Source organism: Neoarius graeffei, chromosome 26 (assembly GCF_027579695.1).
Source record: "Neoarius graeffei isolate fNeoGra1 chromosome 26, fNeoGra1.pri, whole genome shotgun sequence".
Classification (NCBI taxonomy): domain Eukaryota; kingdom Metazoa; phylum Chordata; class Actinopteri; order Siluriformes; family Ariidae; genus Neoarius; species Neoarius graeffei.
This window is the reverse complement of record NC_083594.1, coordinates 27,899,671-27,918,770: the sequence shown is the minus strand read 5'-3', so window position 1 is coordinate 27,918,770 and position 19,100 is coordinate 27,899,671. Positions and strand designations below refer to the sequence as shown.

General features: G+C 40.9%; 1 protein-coding gene across 2 annotated transcripts in view; it reads right to left on the bottom strand.

Moving 5' to 3' along the window:
* The window catches only part of smarcd1 (SWI/SNF related, matrix associated, actin dependent regulator of chromatin, subfamily d, member 1), a 104,849-nt gene that overhangs the window by 22,598 nt on the left and 63,151 nt on the right, over positions 1 to 19,100 (bottom strand). For both annotated transcript variants that reach the window (XM_060911005.1, XM_060911004.1), the window contains exons 6-10: positions 11,503 to 11,619; positions 11,313 to 11,414; positions 10,611 to 10,772; positions 6,405 to 6,502; positions 6,178 to 6,313 (exon numbers count right to left, since the gene is read on the bottom strand). In XM_060911005.1, the coding sequence (XP_060766988.1) occupies positions 6,178 to 6,313; positions 6,405 to 6,502; positions 10,611 to 10,772; positions 11,313 to 11,414; positions 11,503 to 11,619 (615 nt within the window). The remainder of the gene's footprint in view (positions 1 to 6,177; positions 6,314 to 6,404; positions 6,503 to 10,610; positions 10,773 to 11,312; positions 11,415 to 11,502; positions 11,620 to 19,100) is intronic.

Genomic DNA, 19,100 nt, shown 5'->3' with positions numbered 1-19,100 from the left:
AAAACAATGAATGGTAAATTAAGGGCAATAAAATAATGAGATCACAACAAGCTAAAACTAGTGACAAAACTAGGTCAAAGGGAACAAAACAATGGAAAAAAAATTCCGTGAGAAGTAAAAAAAAATGTACACAAAGTACACCATTAGTCTAAATGCTGAGTCTTCCATTATATGCAACAGAACTGAGCCATAAATGTTAGTCACAGGAAAACAGTATAGAACAATTCAAGTGAATGTTTTCCATGAATGCAAAAGTTCATTAAAAGTACAAGTTCATTTTTAGAGGGTCTCTCCAGTTTAGTTGCTTAAGTGCACAAGTTGCAAAATGCCAATGAACTAGACAGGGTCATTAGGGCATGGTTACAACACCAGTCTCCAAGCTTTAGATCAATCATTACCAAGCCCCAAATTCAGGACTGAAAATGATGTAATTTTTTTTTCCTTAAAAAAAAAAAAAAAAAGAGGAATTCCATTCCAAGACCATTACCACTTCATTCAGCAATTCCACCCACCATGATTTTCAGACTGCCCAGAACTCAGTTATGTGCACCAACACTGCCCAAAAACGTCTACGTAACCTTCTGAAATGAACAAATGCTAATTTGACGTGACCATAACATTAATATTCCATATATCTCGTACAGCACAGTGGTGCAGTGGTTAGTACAATCACCTCATAGCAAGAAGGTTCTGGGTTCGAATCTCACGGCCGACAAAGGCCTTTCTGAGTGGAGTTTGCATGTTCTCCCCGTGTCTGTGTGGGTTTCCTCTGGGTGCTCTGGTTTCCCTCACATTCCAAAAGACATGCAGATTACTTAAAAACATCCAGCCACTGGGGTGGCACAAGCCAGAGCACACTTACTGCCGGTCCCAAGCCCAAATAGATTGGGGAGGGTTGCATCGGGAAGGGCATCCAGTGTAAAAACTATGCCAAATCAAATATGCGGAACAGATCCACTATGGCAACCCCAAACGGGAGGGAACAGCCAAAAGAAGTAGTACCATATATAGTGCAAACCAAAAGTTTGGACACCCCTACTCATACATACATAGGTTTTTCTGTATGTTGACCATTTTATACATTGTAGAACAATACTGAAGACATCAAAACTATGAAATAACACATGCAACATATATGGAATTGTGGTAAACAAACAAACAAAAAAACAGGAAAAAATGTTTCATCTTTTAGATTCTTCAATGTATCCACCATTTACCTTGATAGCACACTACTGGCATTATCTCAACCAGCTTCATGAGGTAGTCACCTGGAATGCTTTTCAATTAACAGTTGTGCCTCATCAAAAGTTAATTCATGCAATTTCTTGCCTTCTTAATGCATGAGATCAAACAGTAAAATAATAAAAATACAGTAAATAGCCCTATTCCACAACTGTAGTAATCCATAATGCCAAGAACCACTCAACTAAGAAACAACATCCATCATTACTTTAAGACATGAAGTGACTTTCAATTAGTATTGTACACCACAATATGAATATACCATTGATATAATGTGCATTTAAGATTAAAAATGAACTGCATCTCAGCATTGTCCTACACAAGGGAAAAAGGCCCAATGCCAGAAACTATATGCAAACAAAGGCATTTGGAAGCTGTGCTACTCACCAAAGATGCACTATGAAACACTTTGAAATCTTTTTGGTCATATTTCAAAGGAACAGGATGTACAGGAACACAAACAATGCTGTAAACCTTCAGTACATAAACATACATACTCCATGGGGATTCAAGAATAAAGAACAAAAACAGACTAGACTGAACTTCAGAGAGTTGATCTTGACTCTCTCTCATGTTCCAGTTACAGTCACTGACCATGCTAACAGAGTGGAGACCTTTGTCTGGAAGGAGTGGTTACTTTATTAATACTGGTTGGAACTGCGCACTTGACGAAAAGAGTGATCCAGTGATGAGTTTGACAATATCCTACAAATAATGCAGGTTTGTCACTGCCTCAAATCAAGAGGTGATGCAAATGTACATTACCAATCCCACCTTGCAAATAGTTAAATTTGTCAGCCTCCATCTACACCATCCATTCCCCCCCAACACACACAGCACATAATTAACTTTGGTGACTGACCCCTTTAAAATGGTTCCTCCAGGAACGATGACTTTTCAGTTGTCAAGACAACGGAAAAACTAAAATACAAAAACAGAAAGATACGTCACAATGCTCTTGTGCACAAAACAAAATGCTCTTGTATTTTAGTTTTTCCGTTGTCTTGACAACTGAAACGTCATCATTCCTGGAGGAACCATTTTCAAGGGGTCAGTCACCAAAGGGTTAAATAAACCAAAAAGCAACAAAGTATGTTGGTTAATTGCTGTGTACCCTTGAAAATGTACTTAAACTCTTTCACTGGTCAAAAATATAGCAATGAAGGGGGGGGGACACACACCCCTTAGGTACTCTCAGTGTGAGTAGAAATAAAATCATGCAAGCATAGAACACACAAAGCTGGCACTCAGTAAACGAATACATAATTATATAAATTACGAGTTTAAAACATTTTTCTTTAGCATCCACAGCTTATTTTCTCTTTGTTTGTTATTCCAAATATCCAGAACACATCGCATTTCTGCAGTGCTATAGTGCTGCTCCTGTGGCTCAGTATTACAACTTACATCTACAATCTTGGGCGGCACGGTGGTGTAGTGGTTAGCGCTGTTGCCTCACAGCAAGAAGGTCCAGGTTCGAGCCCCGTGGCCGGCAAGAGCCTTTCTGTGCGGAGTTTGCATGTTCTCCCCGTGTCCACGTGGGTTTCCTCTGGGTGCTCTTGTTTCCCCCACAGTCCAAAGACATGCAGGTTAGGTTAACTGGTAACTCTAAATTGACCGTAGGTGTGAATGTGTCTGTCAGCCCTGTGATGACCTGGCGACTTGTCCAGGGTGTACCCCACCTTTCGCCCGTAGTCAGCTGGGATAGGCTCCAACTTGCCTGCGACCCTGTAGAACAGGATAAAGCGGCTAGAGATAATGAGATGAGATCTACAATCTTGTGTACAAAACACACAGCATGTTCAGGTCATGCCCTGCAGCTGGTTAGATTTAGGATCGACTCGTATAATTACTGCTATCAAACTTGGAACACAGCCTTACTTAGACGCACTCGGACTAGTTGTTTTGGTCCAAGATTGGATTCAAATGGGCTGAATGCTACATGTGTGAAACGACCCCGTGTTTTCAGTCTCCAATTCTCTGCCCAAGGGTTCATGAAAGTGTCTGACCTTCTTCAGAATCTTTCATTTTACAATGTGACTGAAATCCAATATGATATGATTGCAAATTATACAGACAACAGAAACTGATGTCAACCAGGCTTCTCTTCAAAGTTGTCATTTTAAATACAATACCGATCTAATAAACCGCTGAGCAATTAACACAATAGCAGTTAATATTAACACATGCCATAAAACATGCCTACATGCAAACTGACAAAGGTGAAAGACTAACACTGAATGGCGGAAGCAGTGAAATCTCTGCCAGCTGACTGACTACTGATGAAATCAGGTCAAAGGGAACATCTGGAAACAAATCGAAAAAACAATGGGTTGCAATGTGAAAAGAAAAACATCCCTCACAACTGAGGAAAGCAGCTCCAAAAAATGTTCTGGATTCTCCAATGAACAAACAAGACTTAATCTGTCCAAATCTGTAGAATCCTCCAGGAGAAAAAAAGCCTGTCTAGCTAACAATCTACTGAGACCCTTCATGATTACAACAGATAGTTACAAAACATGGTGTCATTTTTTTCATTTAATAACTACAGCAGCAGGAGAGATGCCGGGTCATTGTATACAAATTAATATAATGCTGATGATGTACATACTCATCTGTTGACATTTCTTTCCAATTGCATACAACTAACTCTTAGCCCTATGAACAAAGGTAATTATGCAAGCAAAAGTATTTCACAATAGTACCATTTTGCCTGCATGTGCTCAAACACAACATTACCTTTTAATGTGTTTATTAGTTTGAGATGATGGCAAACCACTAACTGTGACCTATAATCACCAATAAAGTGACTCACAGTCCATGGGCCACGTGGTTAAACCACAGAGCCCTGAGTAATTTTAAAGGACCAGTGATGTCACACAGAGCACATTCATCAGCTGTCCCCCCCCCGCTCATGGAGCGAGTGCAAACATCCTTGGGGTATAAATAAGAAAGTTGGTGTATCTGCAACAAGACACCACATCAAACATGGAACATTTGTTAAGCTTAATCAAAGGAAAAAGTAGTATTGCATAACCCTCTTTGAAGGGTGTTCAAATCTTTAAACCTTTTTTAATACTTATGTACATGTGTCAATTCCCTGTGGTCCCTTAAATCACAAGTGCACAGAACAGTTTGAAAGAACACAGAACAAAAACCACTGAAGAATGCAAACCGAAAAAGGATGAGGTTCAATAATTTCAGATTGTTGAAAACTAACATCTACCTTCAGTTACTTACTGCAAATAAGCATGAGAAAGTGCTTTAGAAATAATTTGACGTGAACGATCATAATTATAATTTATTTATTAATTATAATGCATTACCACTGCTCTAATTAAATAATATTGGCTGATATTGAGTGGTATATCAAATGTATTCCATTCAGCTAGCATGATATTGAACTCGTCTTTGACTCGCTCAATATCAAGCTAGCTGAATGGAATATAGCTGATATAACACACAAAAAAGCCATTATTATTATATTATTATTATACAAAGGGCGGCACGGTGGTGTAGTGGTTAGCGCTGCCGCCTCACAGCAAGAAGGTCTGGGTTCAAGCCCCGTGGCCGGCGAGGGCCTTTCTGTGCGGAGTTTGCATGTTCTCCCCGTGTCTGCATGGGTTTCCTCCAGGTGCTCTGGTTTCCCCCACAGTCCAAAGACATGCAGGTTAGGTTAACCGGTGACTCTAAATTGACCGTGAATGTCAGTGTAAATGTGTCTATGTGTCAGCCCTGTGATGACCTGGCGACTTGTCCAGGGTGTACCCCGCCTTTCGCCCGTAGTCAGCTGGGATAGGCTCCAGCTTGCCTGCGACCCTGTAGAACAGGATAAAGCAGCTAGAGATAATGAGAATGAGGTTATTATACATACACATTCCTTTCGGGTGTTCAACGCATCTTTCTCTTTCAAAATTCTCTCAAAATCTTCCACATTTATCAAAGCAAACCTGGTGGCCACGTTTGTTCACAAATTGTCTCAGTCGCTCACTAGTGCAGCAGTTTTCCATCTATGACGTGTGACGTCATGTTGTCTTGACAACCATGCAATATCATAAACCATATTCAATGATCATTCTCCATTGGGTAGAGTGATGTAATACACAAAGGATAAGCAATATGCTAACAATATTGCATGCTAGCAAACCAAATGAATGAAACCTGCTAAAAGGGAATAGAATACATGTTTTTATTCTATTGACAAAGTATCCCGTATGTATAATAATAATTATTGCATCATGTAGAGTCATGATGACCTTCCCAACACTTTGAGTAAAAGACTCAACTTTTTTTGAGGCCATCCTCCATATAAAAAGCCAAAAAAAGCTAATCGTTTAGGTTTAGCGTTTGTTAATGTTTGTAATGAACAGTACAAGTTTTGCTTGCATTCTTAGCCAGCTTTAAAGGGGACATCCATCCATTTTCTACCGCTTATCCGGATCCGGGACATATTATGAAAAACTCACTTCTTCGGTGCTTGTGCACCGAAGAAGTGGCACATTTGGGTATCTGGAGCCTAACAACCCACAAACTCTGAAATAAAACCTAGTCAGTTTATTTTATAAAATAATTTTTTTTTTAAACATTAACTTTTGTCTAAATAACTCCATGATACCCCTAGAAAACATCAGTATTGCCTTGAACTGTGTACTTGAAAACTTGCTAAAATACTGCAAGATTTTAGGGCAAAAGGAAATTCAAGGGGGGCAAAAATTTTGAGAGGCCATTTGCCCTGCAAATATCAAAAGTTAACGTTGAGGCATGCAGACATTTCATTAAGACCTCAGGGAATTGTCTCAACTTATGGAAAAGTGGTATAATAGGTCACCTTTAAATGCAAGTAAATTAGTAGTCTCACTCCATACCTATGAATCAATATAAGCATTCGTTGGCTCTTAATTAAAACCAAAAAGGCACTAAATAGTTTTGGCATACCTTATTATCCAAGCCTGCAATCTCCTGCTGACTGGCAGTGGACAGCAGAAAAGAGTTCATCTGGGTCTTAAGTGTATCATCCACTTCAACGTCAATATCATAGCAGGCGGTCTTCTTTTGGTCATTCGGGTCCACGCTGGTGATGGGTTGAACAGGAGCAGCACATAATGAATGAGTGGATCTCTTAGAGGTACTGCATGCAAAACAGATTCATAACAGAGTTCTACCTTATGACATGATTAATGATGATCGGCTCAGGAGGCATCAGCAGGGCATGCAGCCGCTGAGGAATCTCAGAAAACTTCATTCTCTGAGTCTCAAAGATCTGCAGGGAATAACCAGTGTTTTTAATTTTTTTAAAAACATGTTCATATTAAAGTTCAGGATTCTTAGTGTTTAGTCTTTATTGTTTTATTTGTTAACAGTGATGCTAAGCATCAAATGTCACCTACAGTATTTCTTTGTTCCCTGCTCCCCAAGGTTGCACTGGTTCTTATACATTATACACTATTATACATTAATACACTGGTTCTTATACATTATTGTTTCTGTCATAACAACCAAAACAAAGGGATTTGTATGGCAGATGGTCCACATATACTATGACCAAAGGTTTGTGGACACCTATACAATTGTGCTTCCAATTTTGTGGCAGCAGTTTAGGGAATAGAATAGAATGCCTTTGTCACTATACACATGTACAATGAGATTAAAGCATCTCCAATAACAGTGCAAAACAGTGTGTAGAGTGAGAGAGAGAGCGAGAGAGAGGAAGGGGGGGTGTAAGGTGCACAGTCCTGAGGTGTACGGGTTGTGTTACACATTATGGAGTGAGGTATTGCTCATTGCACATATAAATTATTGCAGAGTCACATTATAAATTATTGCACGAGAGATTCACATTATAAAATAAAATATTACACATTTATGAAGTATTGCAAGGTAAGGTAGGTGCACAGACTTGGTGTGTGTAAGGTGCACAGTCCTGAGGTGTATGTGTTGTGTGTAAGGTGCACAGTCCTGAGGTGCATGTGCTGTATGTAAGGTGCACAGTCCTGAGGTGAGGTGAATGTGTTGTTTTTCACATTATGGAGTGAGGTATTACACATTATAAAAGTATTGCACAGAGAGAGTCCCTTATAAAGTACTGCACAAGGAGAGTTACATAGTAAAATAAATAGACTATAAAGTCAGAGCATATCCAAGTTCAGGGCGGTTATGGCTTTTGGAAAGAAGCTGTTTTTGAATCAGTTTGTCTTTGTCCTGATGCACCTGTAGCGCCTCCCTGAGGGCAACAGGTTGAACAGATCAAAGCCAGGGTGGGAGCTGTCCTTGATAATGTTTTTAGCTCTGCTAAGGCAGCGGGAGGTGTAAATGTCCATCAGGGAGGGGAGAGGGCAGCTAATGATCTTCTGTGCTGCCTTAACTACCCCTCTGGAGCCTCTCCCTGTCTACAGCAGTGCAGCTGCCATACCGTACTGTGATACAGTACGTCAGCAGGCTCTCGATGGATGAGCGGTAGAAGGTCAGCAGCAGGTTGGAGTTTAGGTTGTACTTCCTGAGGACTCTCAGGAAGTGTAGCCGCTGCTGAGCTTTCTTAATGACTGCTGATGTTTACTGACCAGGAAATGTCGGCGGAGATGAGGACGCCGAGAAACCGGAAGGTGTGGACCCTCTCCACATACACGTCGTTGATGTAGAGGGGAGCTAGGTCGGTGCTGTGCTTCCTGAAGTCAACAATGAGCTCTTTGGTTTTCTTGCTGTTCAGAGCTAGCTTATTTTCTGAACACCAGGCTGCCAACTTCAGGACCTCCTCTCTGTAGGCTGCCTCGTCTCCCTTTGAGATGAGTCCGACCACTGTGGTGTCGTCAGCAAACTTGACGATGAGGTTGTTGTTGTGGGTCGAACTACAGTAGTGGTTCACAGTCGGTGCTCAACGTGCAGATGGAGGAGAAGTGGGGGCCAAGTCTCACAGTCTGGGGCCGGTTAGTAAGAAAGTCCTTTAACCAGGCACATGTGAGAGCGGGGAGGCTGAGAGTGTCCAGTTTTCTAATAAGGATGTCCGGGATTATTGTATTAAAAGCTGAACTGTAATCCACAAAGAGTATGCGGACGTAGCTCTGCTGCTGCTCCAGGTGATTTAGCGCAGAGTGGAGAACTACAGCGATGGCGTCCTCTGTGGATCTGTTTGTGCGATATGCGAACTGGTAGGGGTCGAAGTCTGGGGGGAGGTGGTCCTTGATGTGCTGAAGAACTAGTCTTTCAAAGCACTTCATGATTACCGGGGTGAGGGCCACAGGACTGTAATCATTGAGGCTGGTGACGGGAGACTTCTTCGGCACTGGGATTATTGTTGCAGATTTTAGGCAGGGCAGGATGACTGCCTGAGCCAGGGAGAGGTTAAAGATCCTGGTGAAGGTAGGGGCGAGCTGGTGGGTGCACGCTCTGAGCACCTTACCAGGTACACCATCTGGGCCGGCCGGCAGCTTTCTTGGGGTTCACTGCCAGGAGCACCCGTCTGACATCGTGCTCCTGTACAGTGAAAGGAGTGGTGTAGGAACTGTGTGGTGGTGGGGGCAGGGCAGGAGCAGATGAGTGCTGCTGAGATGTTTCAATGCGAGCAAAGAAGCGATTTAGCTCCTCTGCTAGCGGCACACTCCAGTCTCCTGTTGGCGCATCACAGTCTCTGAAGTTTGTGATGTCCTGAATACCCTGCCACACCTCCCGTGTGTTGTTGCTGGACAGGCGGGATTCTATGCGCAGCCTGTGGTCCACCTTGGCTTTATTTATTCCTCTCTTCAGATCAGCTCGAGCAGCTCTGTACAGAGCTCTATCACCTGACCTGAAGGCAGCATCGCGAGCCCTGAGGAGTGAGCGGACCTGGCTGGTCATCCAGGGTTTCTGGTTTGGGAAGACCCGGATGTTTTTATCCACCTTCACATTTCCGATGCAGAACTTGATATAGTCCAGCACCGTTCCTGTGAATGTCTCCAGCTCCTGGTGTTCAAATAAGTCCCAATCTGTCTGTTTAAAGCAGTCCTGTAGTTTGGAGAGTGCATTGTCAGGCCAGGTTGTGATAGTCCTTGTGGTGGGCCTGGCTCTGCGTCTGAGGGGGGTGTAGGCTGGGGAGAGCAGGAGGGAAAGATGGTCTGACTGGCCAAGGTGGGGGAGGGGTATGGCTCTGTACGCATGCTTGATGTTGGAGTAAACATGATCCAGAGTGTTCTCCCCTCTAGTAGAACACTTAACATGTTGGTAAAACTTCGGCAGTACAGTCTTCAAGTTGGCCTTATTAAAGTCTCCTGCTATTATGTGAACACCGTCAGGGTGGGCCCGCTGCTGTTTGTTAACGGTGTTCAGCAGGAGACAGAGCGCCGTGTTTACACTGGCGTCAGGTGGAATGTACACAGCTGTGACAATCACCACAGTGAGCTCTCTCGGTAGAAAAAAAGGCTGGCATCTTACAGACATGTACTCGAGGTCTGGGGAACAGTGTTTATCTATAATTGTTCCGTTGTTACACCAATTGTCATGCACGTAAATACAGAGCCCCCCTCCTCTACTCTTACCGGAGTTCTCATTTCTATCCCAGCGAAGCAGAGTGCAGCCTGCTAGCTGCAAGCTAGCATCGGGTATTTCCGGATGAAGCCAGGTTTCTGTGATGATTAGAACACAGCAGTCCCAAACAAAGTGATTTCCAGCGAGTTGTAATTCCAGATCATCCGTTTTATGTACCAGGGATCTAACATTGGAGAGATACAGGCTCGGTAGAGGTGGCTTATGTGGTTGTTTTCTTAGCCTTAGCATAGCACTGGACCTGCAGCCCCGCTTCTGGTTCCTCCCCCTCCTCTGTCTGCGCCGCCTCCTAGACCTGATAACAATCCACGGAGAGCCTGGCGGTCTGGGATGTCATCTGGGATGTTATGCGTGAAGAGAAAGTCGCTCGAAACAGATATCTGGTGTTGGTCACCGATGGCTAAAAGTGTCTGGCGGGTGTACTGGATGTTTGCAGAACCGATGGTGCACAAACCAGCAAGAAAGAAATACAAAAACAAGCAAAAAAAAAAAAAAAAAAAGAAGCGCACTGAAGGTCCATATATGGGTGTGATTGGTGTCCACAAACTTTTGAAGAACCTGAGCAGATTCCATAAATTAATGCACATTTTGAAATATCATGCAAGGGTGGAATGTGTCACGCGCGCCAAATTTAAAGCAGCTTAGCCAGCTCGACAAATAAACAAGACGCAAATCGAGGAGTTAAAAAAATGTATCATTTGTAATACACAATCCTACAGAGCCCTGCTCATGACACTCAATAAATAAATAAATAAATAAATAAATAAAGCAAGCAAGCCACATCTTACTAACTTGTGCCCAGCTGTACACACAAACGTTTTATTTACGCTGAGGTTCTCTCTCTCTCTCATCCTTACCTGCTGGAGGTATTTGTCGCAGTTGATGAACTCACGCTCATGTGGGTCCTGCAGCTTGTGCGTCTTCACATACTGCCACAGAGCCTGGATGATAACGGGTCTGGTCTGGGTATGGATGCCCAGCATGCGTGCCAGTCTGGGGTCCAGCTTAAACTGAGGAGGCTGCAGAGGGCACAGGATAAGATCGCTGAAACAGAACACATCACTACTGGTTGCTGCCTCAAGACGCAAATTATAAGTGACAGACTATTAATATTGGTGCCTTTTCCTTATTGAGTCCACTTGCAGTCGGGTTATTTGATTATAGTGACACCTGGTAGTTTCTAGAGATTTGAGCCAGTTTGGAAAAGAAAATCTTATAGTGTGCCTATAGAAACAAAGATCTCTGCAATCACTTCTTCAGGTTCCAAGAAAAGATTTCTCTCCAAAATATTTGAGGAAGGATGTTTTTGTGCATCAGAATAATATTTTTTTTCATTGTTTCTAATTCCAAATACAATTGAAATAATACTTATATTTTGAAATAATACTTATTATATTATATTTTGACTAATAATCACATCACTTTATGTATTATACACACACAACCTATTGTTCTGGTTTTTGGTGCATCATTGTATTTGCAGGTTTTTCTGCACTAAGGAAGCCTGAAATACTTATATAACAAATACATTCACAGCCCATCTATAGCATTTGGTTTACCTGGTAATCGAGCATGAGGAGGACAGTACAGCGTACTCCCACGTCTCCAGGCCTTTTCACCTGAAAGCCGTCAGTCTCCTGAGTAGTGGGTGTTCTGTGCCACTGTGCAAACAAATCAACAACAATTATACACAAACGTAGCGCAGCCTCTATTAAATGACTGATGGCCATCAAAGGCAAAGTGCCTTACCTCTACCAAATGATTGTCAGGCCCATACAGGTCTTTGTCCAATTCAATCACTAAGGACTTGAAGAAAGAGGAAAATTTCCTCTTCTGCTTGGTGGCTTCGTATTTAGATACAGCAGTCTGAAAGAAATTAATTGGACAGATAAGGAAAGATCTTAAAATAGCCTTATATACCTATTATGCTTTTACAGCAAAAAAATGGGATTTGCTGGGTCTATTTAACACTTGTCTACAAAGTCCACGCTTGACTTCTCCAGAGAAGAATTTTCCTAAGCTAAACACAGTTTCAGGTAAGCATGTAACAATTCACCCAATTCACAATTTGACTCAATTCATGATATTGGGGTTGCAATTTGATTTTTCACATATTTTTTGGAAAAAAAATATTAAATGAAAAATTAGAAGTCTTTATCAACTTTTAACAAAAGTAACTTTTGTTACTTTTGTTAACAAAAAAAACATTTAATTTTCTTAAAGAACAATTATTTACCCACATTTGTAAAGGTTGGAGTAAAATATTAAATATCCCTTTTATTAAAAATGAAAAGTTAAAGCTAGACAGCCTTACGATTTCATAAAAATCGGCGAAATTTAGTTCCCTCTGAAATTTGGTCACTGTGATACATGTTTAGTTCTGTAATATTTCACACAATATCAGGCCATTCTGTGGCTGGGAAATTATTTAAGGTGATGGGAATCCCTAACAAATAATGTGCATGAAATCACTAGCTTCGCGCAGTCAAGCAGACAGAGGAAGTCCATATGTGGATGCACAGATTTACCTTCTTTTGGGTTTTATGGCAGCTGGCATCCACAGTGTTGCATTACTGCCATCTACAGATTTATCTTGACCATGCACTGACAGTTACATCATTCTGTCACTAAACGAACAGTCAATCACACAGAGGCGCTCCCTGACCGCCGATATTTATTAGATTAGTCCTGCGTTTCCTTTCATTCGCGAAATAACATCTTTTCTTCTTGCTTTCTGTTACTGCAGTCGGTCTCTCATTTCATTTGCACACTCCTGTCCTCCATTGTTCTCTCCTGTTTCAAATTTACAGTGCCATGAGAAAGTTTGGGCACCCTTGACAAATCCCAGTATTTTTCATTCATATATAATTGGGTGTTTGATTCTACAACTTAGTCTTGACATATGAAATAAATAAAAGACACAGACATATTTCAGCATTGAAGAGAAGTTTATTGGGCTAACAGAAAAAGTGCAATATGCAGCAAAACAAAAATAGGCCCGTGCATAAATTTGGGCACCCTAACAGAAACATTCCATCAATATTTAGTGGAGCCTCCTTTTGCAAAAATTACAGCCTCTAGACGCTTTCTATAGCCACCAATGAGTGTATGGATCTTGGACGAAGGCATCTTGGCCCACTCCTCCTTGCAAAACATCTCTAATTCCTTGAGGTTTGAAGGTCTACGAGCATGGACAGCTTGCTTCAATTCATCCCACAGATTTTCAATGATATTCAAATCTGGGGACTGGGATGGCCATTCCAAGACATTGTACTTGTTCCTCTGCATGTATGCCCGAGTGGATTTTGAGCAATGTTTCGGGTCATTGTCTTGTTGAAACATCCATCCCCGGCGCAACTTCAACTTTGTTACAGACTCTAGCACATTATCCTCAAGAATCTGCTGGTATTGAGTGGAATCCATGCGACCGTCAACTTTAACAAGGTTCCCAGTACCAGTACTCACCACACAGCCCCACAGCATGATGGAACCTCCACCAAATTTCACTGTGGGTAGCAGATGTTTCTCTTGGAATTCTGTGTTCTTTTTACGCCATGTGTATTGCCTCTTGTTGTGACCAAATAACTCGATTTTTGTTTCGTCAGTCCACAAGATCTTATTCCAAAAGGATACTGGCTTGTCCAAATGTGCTTTTGCATAGTTCAAGCGACTCAATTTGTGGCGACTGCGAAGAAAGGGCTTCTTCCTCATCACTCTCCCGTACAGTCTTTCCTCATGCAAATTGCGCTGTATTGTTGCCCTATGCACAGTGACCCCATCTGCAGCTAGATCCCTTTGCAAGTCTCTGGTGGTGGTCTGTGGGTTGTTTTTAACAATTCTCAGCATCCTTCGTCTTTGCCTCCCTGAAATTTTTCTTGGCCTACCACTTCTGGCCTTGACAAGGACTGTGCCTGTGGCTTTCCATTTTCTTACAATGTTCCTCACGGTAGACACTGACAGCTGAAATCTTTTGGAAAGTTTTTTGTAGCCTTCCCCTAGTCCATACTGCTCTATAATCTTCGTTTTGAGGTCATGAGAAAGTTGTTTTGAGGCCCCCATCTTGCAGCTCTTCAGAGGACAGTCAAAGAGAAAGAGAACTGGCATTTGGCCACCTTAAATAGCCTTTGTCATGATTGGATGCACCTGCCTATTAAGTTCAAGGCTTAATGAGCTCACTTAACCAACTTGATGTTTTCAATTACTCTGTGATGATTAGTTACAGGTTTTCAAAGCAACAAAATGTCAAGGGTTCCCATACTTTTGCACAGCCTATTTTTCACATTTGATTTAATTTCATACAAAGGAATACACCAATAATTAAAATCAGTGTCTGCAAAACAACCCAGCACTTGGCTCTGATGGGCAAAGGAAGGACATGCCACTAGGGTGTTTTTCTGTGGAGACAGAGTCAATTATTGTACAACCTCAGACGGGGTGCCCAAACTTTCTCATGGCACTGTATATCCCACAATGCCTTGCGTGAACGGGGAAAGCCCACCATGTGATGCATGACACAGCATCTTGAATTGGGTCATGTTGAAGCAGCAAAAAAAAAAAATAGCAGGGGCCATTTTCTTTTAGGGCCACATTTATGACTTACACTAAAAATCTGAAAGGCAGTCTACCTTTAATAACAAATTAGCTTTTTCTAAATAAACTTATAAACATTTGTACTACTTCCATTTTTCTTCAGCTTCAGCAGTCTGTAGAAAGCAAGAGCTCCGATTTCTTGTACAATCACACAACAGCTCTTTCCCATTTTCAATCTGTTTTTTGTGCATTTTTGTGACATGAGAGCTGTGTTACTTCCACCTAGGGTGAAGTCACATGCATTCCCGCTATTGCGGTGTTTCTCAACCACTGGGCCGAGGCTCATTAGTGGGCCGCAAAGTGCCATCTAGTGGGCTGCAAATTTTTCTTCAAGTTTGGTTTGCCAAACACTTTTCAAGTGGAATAAATACATTTGTCAAGTCAAGTTTATTTGTATAGCGCTTTTAACAAAAAACATTGTCGCAAACCAGCTTTACAGAATTTGAATGATTTAAAACATGAGCTAATTTTATCCCTAATCTATTATTTGTGGGTAAATTAAGAACAAGTCTTTATTTTTGTCACATTTGTCCTCTACATTTAACCTGTGTGCGCGCACACAAACACACCGAGAGAGAGAGCATGCAGTGGGCAGAATAAATAAATCTGTTTGTGGGTAAATTATATGGATCTGTGATGCCTGCTGGAAGAGCAGGGAGGATTGAGAATCAAACAGCTGTGGTTTGCAGGGGCTTCAAAGTTTGGGAGAATAGCAGGGTACAAATAATTTACATCAGGGTGCAAAATGGTAAAATGTCTGCCAGTGGCAGACATAATGCACGCAAAGCGTACAGGGGGGGGTTTCAAAGGGGGGTGCGCCCCCCTTTTTGGCACGGAAAATTTTATGAAATGCACTGAGAAATGGTGGCCTCTGGTAACTTTTAACAGTGAAAATAAAGGGTAATCAATACTATTTGGAAACTTGAAATATGAAACCATACCTCAGTCATTTTATCAAATTTCAGAAATATTTGCAAACAAACAAAATTGTTTGAATTGAAATCCACATATGGATGATATAATAATTTTAAGTCTGATGTGCACTTTGACTAAGCTAAGGTGACAAGTTTCTCCAGATTCTCTAATACTATTGAAGAATATGGTGAAATCTTGAATACAGATGAACAAAACAACTTCAATTATAATTAAAATGTTAATTTTTTTGGCAGTCAATAAACTGTTACATAAAATGCAGCTACATGTACTTCATCAGCTGACTTCATAGTTATTAAAAAACAGCAGCTAGCAGCACTCATTGACAGTCTCAGCATTTCTATTGAAAATAACTTTTATCCAAATCTCATCAACCTAATCATGTAGGGGCCTACTGAATAGAAATTATATAAATCTAGTTATTTAGTGCGGGTTAGGCACAAAAAATATTATGAGTGTATATATATATATATATATATATATATATATATATATATATATATATGAGAGAGAGAGAGAGACGCAAGTACGAATTTTTCATGGGGCGGGATGGTTTGGAACAGGTCATCTAAAATTGGGATAACATTTACCCGGGACGGGTATTTGAGGCGGGTCGTCTAGCTTAAAGCTTGATTAGCGTTGTTACGCACGCAGTTTGTTTTTTCGAGCAGCTGTCAAACGCAGAGTCAACTTTACGATCTGCGATTATAATGTCGCAAGGCTGAGAAACGGTGGACTAAGACGTATTTATTTTTCTATATCAAAACAATGACAGAATAAATTTGCGTTCAAAGCGTACTTACCTTTCCCTCTAGAGCTTTTTAGCCACGCATCCAGCATGGAGCCGCTTGCAACTCTCTTCGTCGCCATTTGTGAGTCACATGATGGTATGAACCATTCACAGTCCATGGAACACTCTAAGCCAATCAGAGTACGGCTTACCGTACATATGGCACAAGGAGCAGTAATGGCTGCACTCATGTCGAGGATGAAAACAAAGTTGACGCGGCAACGGACATACATGACATAGTGGATGTAATTTACGTTCACAACTTTTTTTGCCGTCAGAAATATTTAATATTAAATTTTGTGACTCGACTGACAATAGCCGGCGGCATAACAAGCCACAGATGGCGATTTGCCGCCGGTGGCCGGCTACTTTTGAGACCGCAGGGTTTGTTTACACCGGATACTAAAACCTGTAGCGTCCTAGAAACCATCGCAAAGACGCATACAAAAAGCTCAGAAATGCCTCCTTACATGGGAGTAAACAATCCAATCCAATCTTGTAGTGTCCCAATCCCCAGATCTTGAACCTAGCCACATATAAAAAGTTGTACGCCTCCATGCTCTTCCAGGTTTTCATATATGTGTCCCCATGTAGAATGATGTCTGCAGCACCAGGTAGTTTGAGATTTCAGGGAACTCAACAGGTGGATAATTTTCCAACTCATAATGAATGAATGAATGAATGACTTTATTTAAAACACGATAAGCTGATCAGTAGAGCTGGTGGAGTCATGCATGTATAGAAAGAAATAATTATAAAATACAAAAGACTAAAAATATACACAATCTTTAAAAAAAAAAACCCAAAAAACCTTAAAATCTGTTATCTGTTATCTTCACATTAAGTTAATTAATAGTATGCATAACTATTGTCTTTAGTTACAGCTACAATAGGATCAAAATTTATTCTACTAAATGTCAAATTTAGCTAGTAAATTTTTCTTTCATAGGAAAAATCCTTCTTTGTTAGGGTGTAAGGATCTATCCCATTGAGTGGTTTCTATATCTATCTATTTGAGTGTACTTCTTGGTTTTAATAACTTGCTTGTTTGCTGTACACAAACATGGCAAGAAGTTCTTCTGTTAATTGACCAGACTCCACTTTTGGATCATTAATCCCTTTTGACTGAGAATGCCCGGCATGCATAGTTTTATGTTGGCACATCCATACAGTTTATATTAAAAAAAAAAAAAAAAGTTTATTGCATTTATTTAATTCCTGGGCTCCCATCTGTAACAGGGAGTGATGTTGCATTCCATTAATACACTTTACAATAGATCATTAGATTCTAACAGAATAGATATGCCAAAATAATTGGGGATCTTTTTAATGGGCCCCGACTTATTACAAGTGTAAACAGCCTTAAAGTAGAAAAAGGTTGAGAACCCCTGAGCTATCGTACATTAGTATAAATACGAAGTGATTATATAAAATCACGTGTGCTGATTATCGAGAAAGTCTGAATTTCTTGACCAAATCACCTTGAGTGACTCGGCAAAACGGCAGCCAATTGCTTTGTCACCATAAGTGAGGAAGAATTACAAATTACCAAAGAAAACACTGTTCTTAAAAGCACTAAAAATGCTACGAAGTTTGGTCTAAAACTATCCAAAGGTAAGGTGGAATTGGGATTTATTTTATCCATTTCAAAACTAAGTATTTTCTGTGACTTGGTGTAGATACAGTTAGGTCCATAAATATTTGGACAGGGACAACATTTTTCTAATTTTGGTTCTGTACATTACCACAATGAATTTTGAACAAAACAATTCAGATGCAGTTGAAGTTCAGACTTTCAGTTTTAATTCAGTGGGTTGAACAAAATGATTGCATAAAAATGTGAGGAACTAAAGCATTTTTTAAGCACAATCCCTTCATTTCAGGGGCTCAAAAGTAATTGGACAAATTAAATAATTGTAAATAAAATGTTCATTTCTAATACTTGGTTGAAAACCCTTTGTTGGCAATGACTGCCTGAAGTCTTGAACTCATGGACATCACCAGACGCTGCGTTTCCTCCTTTTTAATGCTCTGCCAGGCCTTTACTGCAGCGGTTTTCAGTTGCTGTTTGTTTGTGGGCCTTTTCTGTCTGAAGTTTAATCTTTAACAAGAGAAATGCATGCTCAATTGGGTTGAGATCAGGTGACTGACTTGGCCATTCAAGAATATTCCACTTCTTTGTTTTAATAAACTCCTGGGTTGCTTTGGCTTTATGTTTTGGGTCATTGTCCATCTGTATTATGAAACGCCGACCAATCAGTTTGGCTGCATTTGGCTGGATTTGAGCACACAGTATGTCTCTGAATACCTCAGAATTCACCCGGCTGCTTCTGTCCTGTCAATAAACACTAGTGACCCAGTGCCACTGGCAGCCATGCATGCCCAAGCCATCACACCGTGTTTTACAGATGTGGTATGCTTTGGATCATGAGCTGTACCATGTCTTCGCCATACTTTTTTCTTTCCATCATTCTGGCAGAGGTTGATCTTGGTTTCATCTGTCCAAAGAATGTTCTTCTAGAACTGTGCTGGCTTTTTTAGATGTTTTTTAGCAAAGTCCAATCTAGCCTTTTTATTCTTGAGGCTTATGAGTGGCTTGCACCATGCAGTGAACCCCCTGTATTTACTTTCATGCAGTCTTCTCTTTATGGTAGATTTGGATATTGATACGCCTACTTCCTGGAGAGTGTTGTTCACTTGGTTGGCTGTTGTGAAGGGGTTTCTCTTCACCATGGAAATTATTCTGCGATCATCCACCACTGTTGTCTTCTGTGGGCGTCCAGGTCTTTTTGCATTGATGAGTTCACCAGTGCTTTCTTTCTTTCTTTCTTTCTTTCTCAGGATGTACCAAACTGTAGATTTTGCCACTCCTAATATTGTAGCAATTTCTCGGATGGTTTTTTTTCTGTTTTCGCAACTTAAGGATGGCTTGTTTCACCTGCATGGAGAGCTCCTTTGACTGTATGTTTTCTTCACAGCAAAATCTTCCAAATGCAAGCACCACACCTCAAATCAACTTCAGGCCTTTTATCTG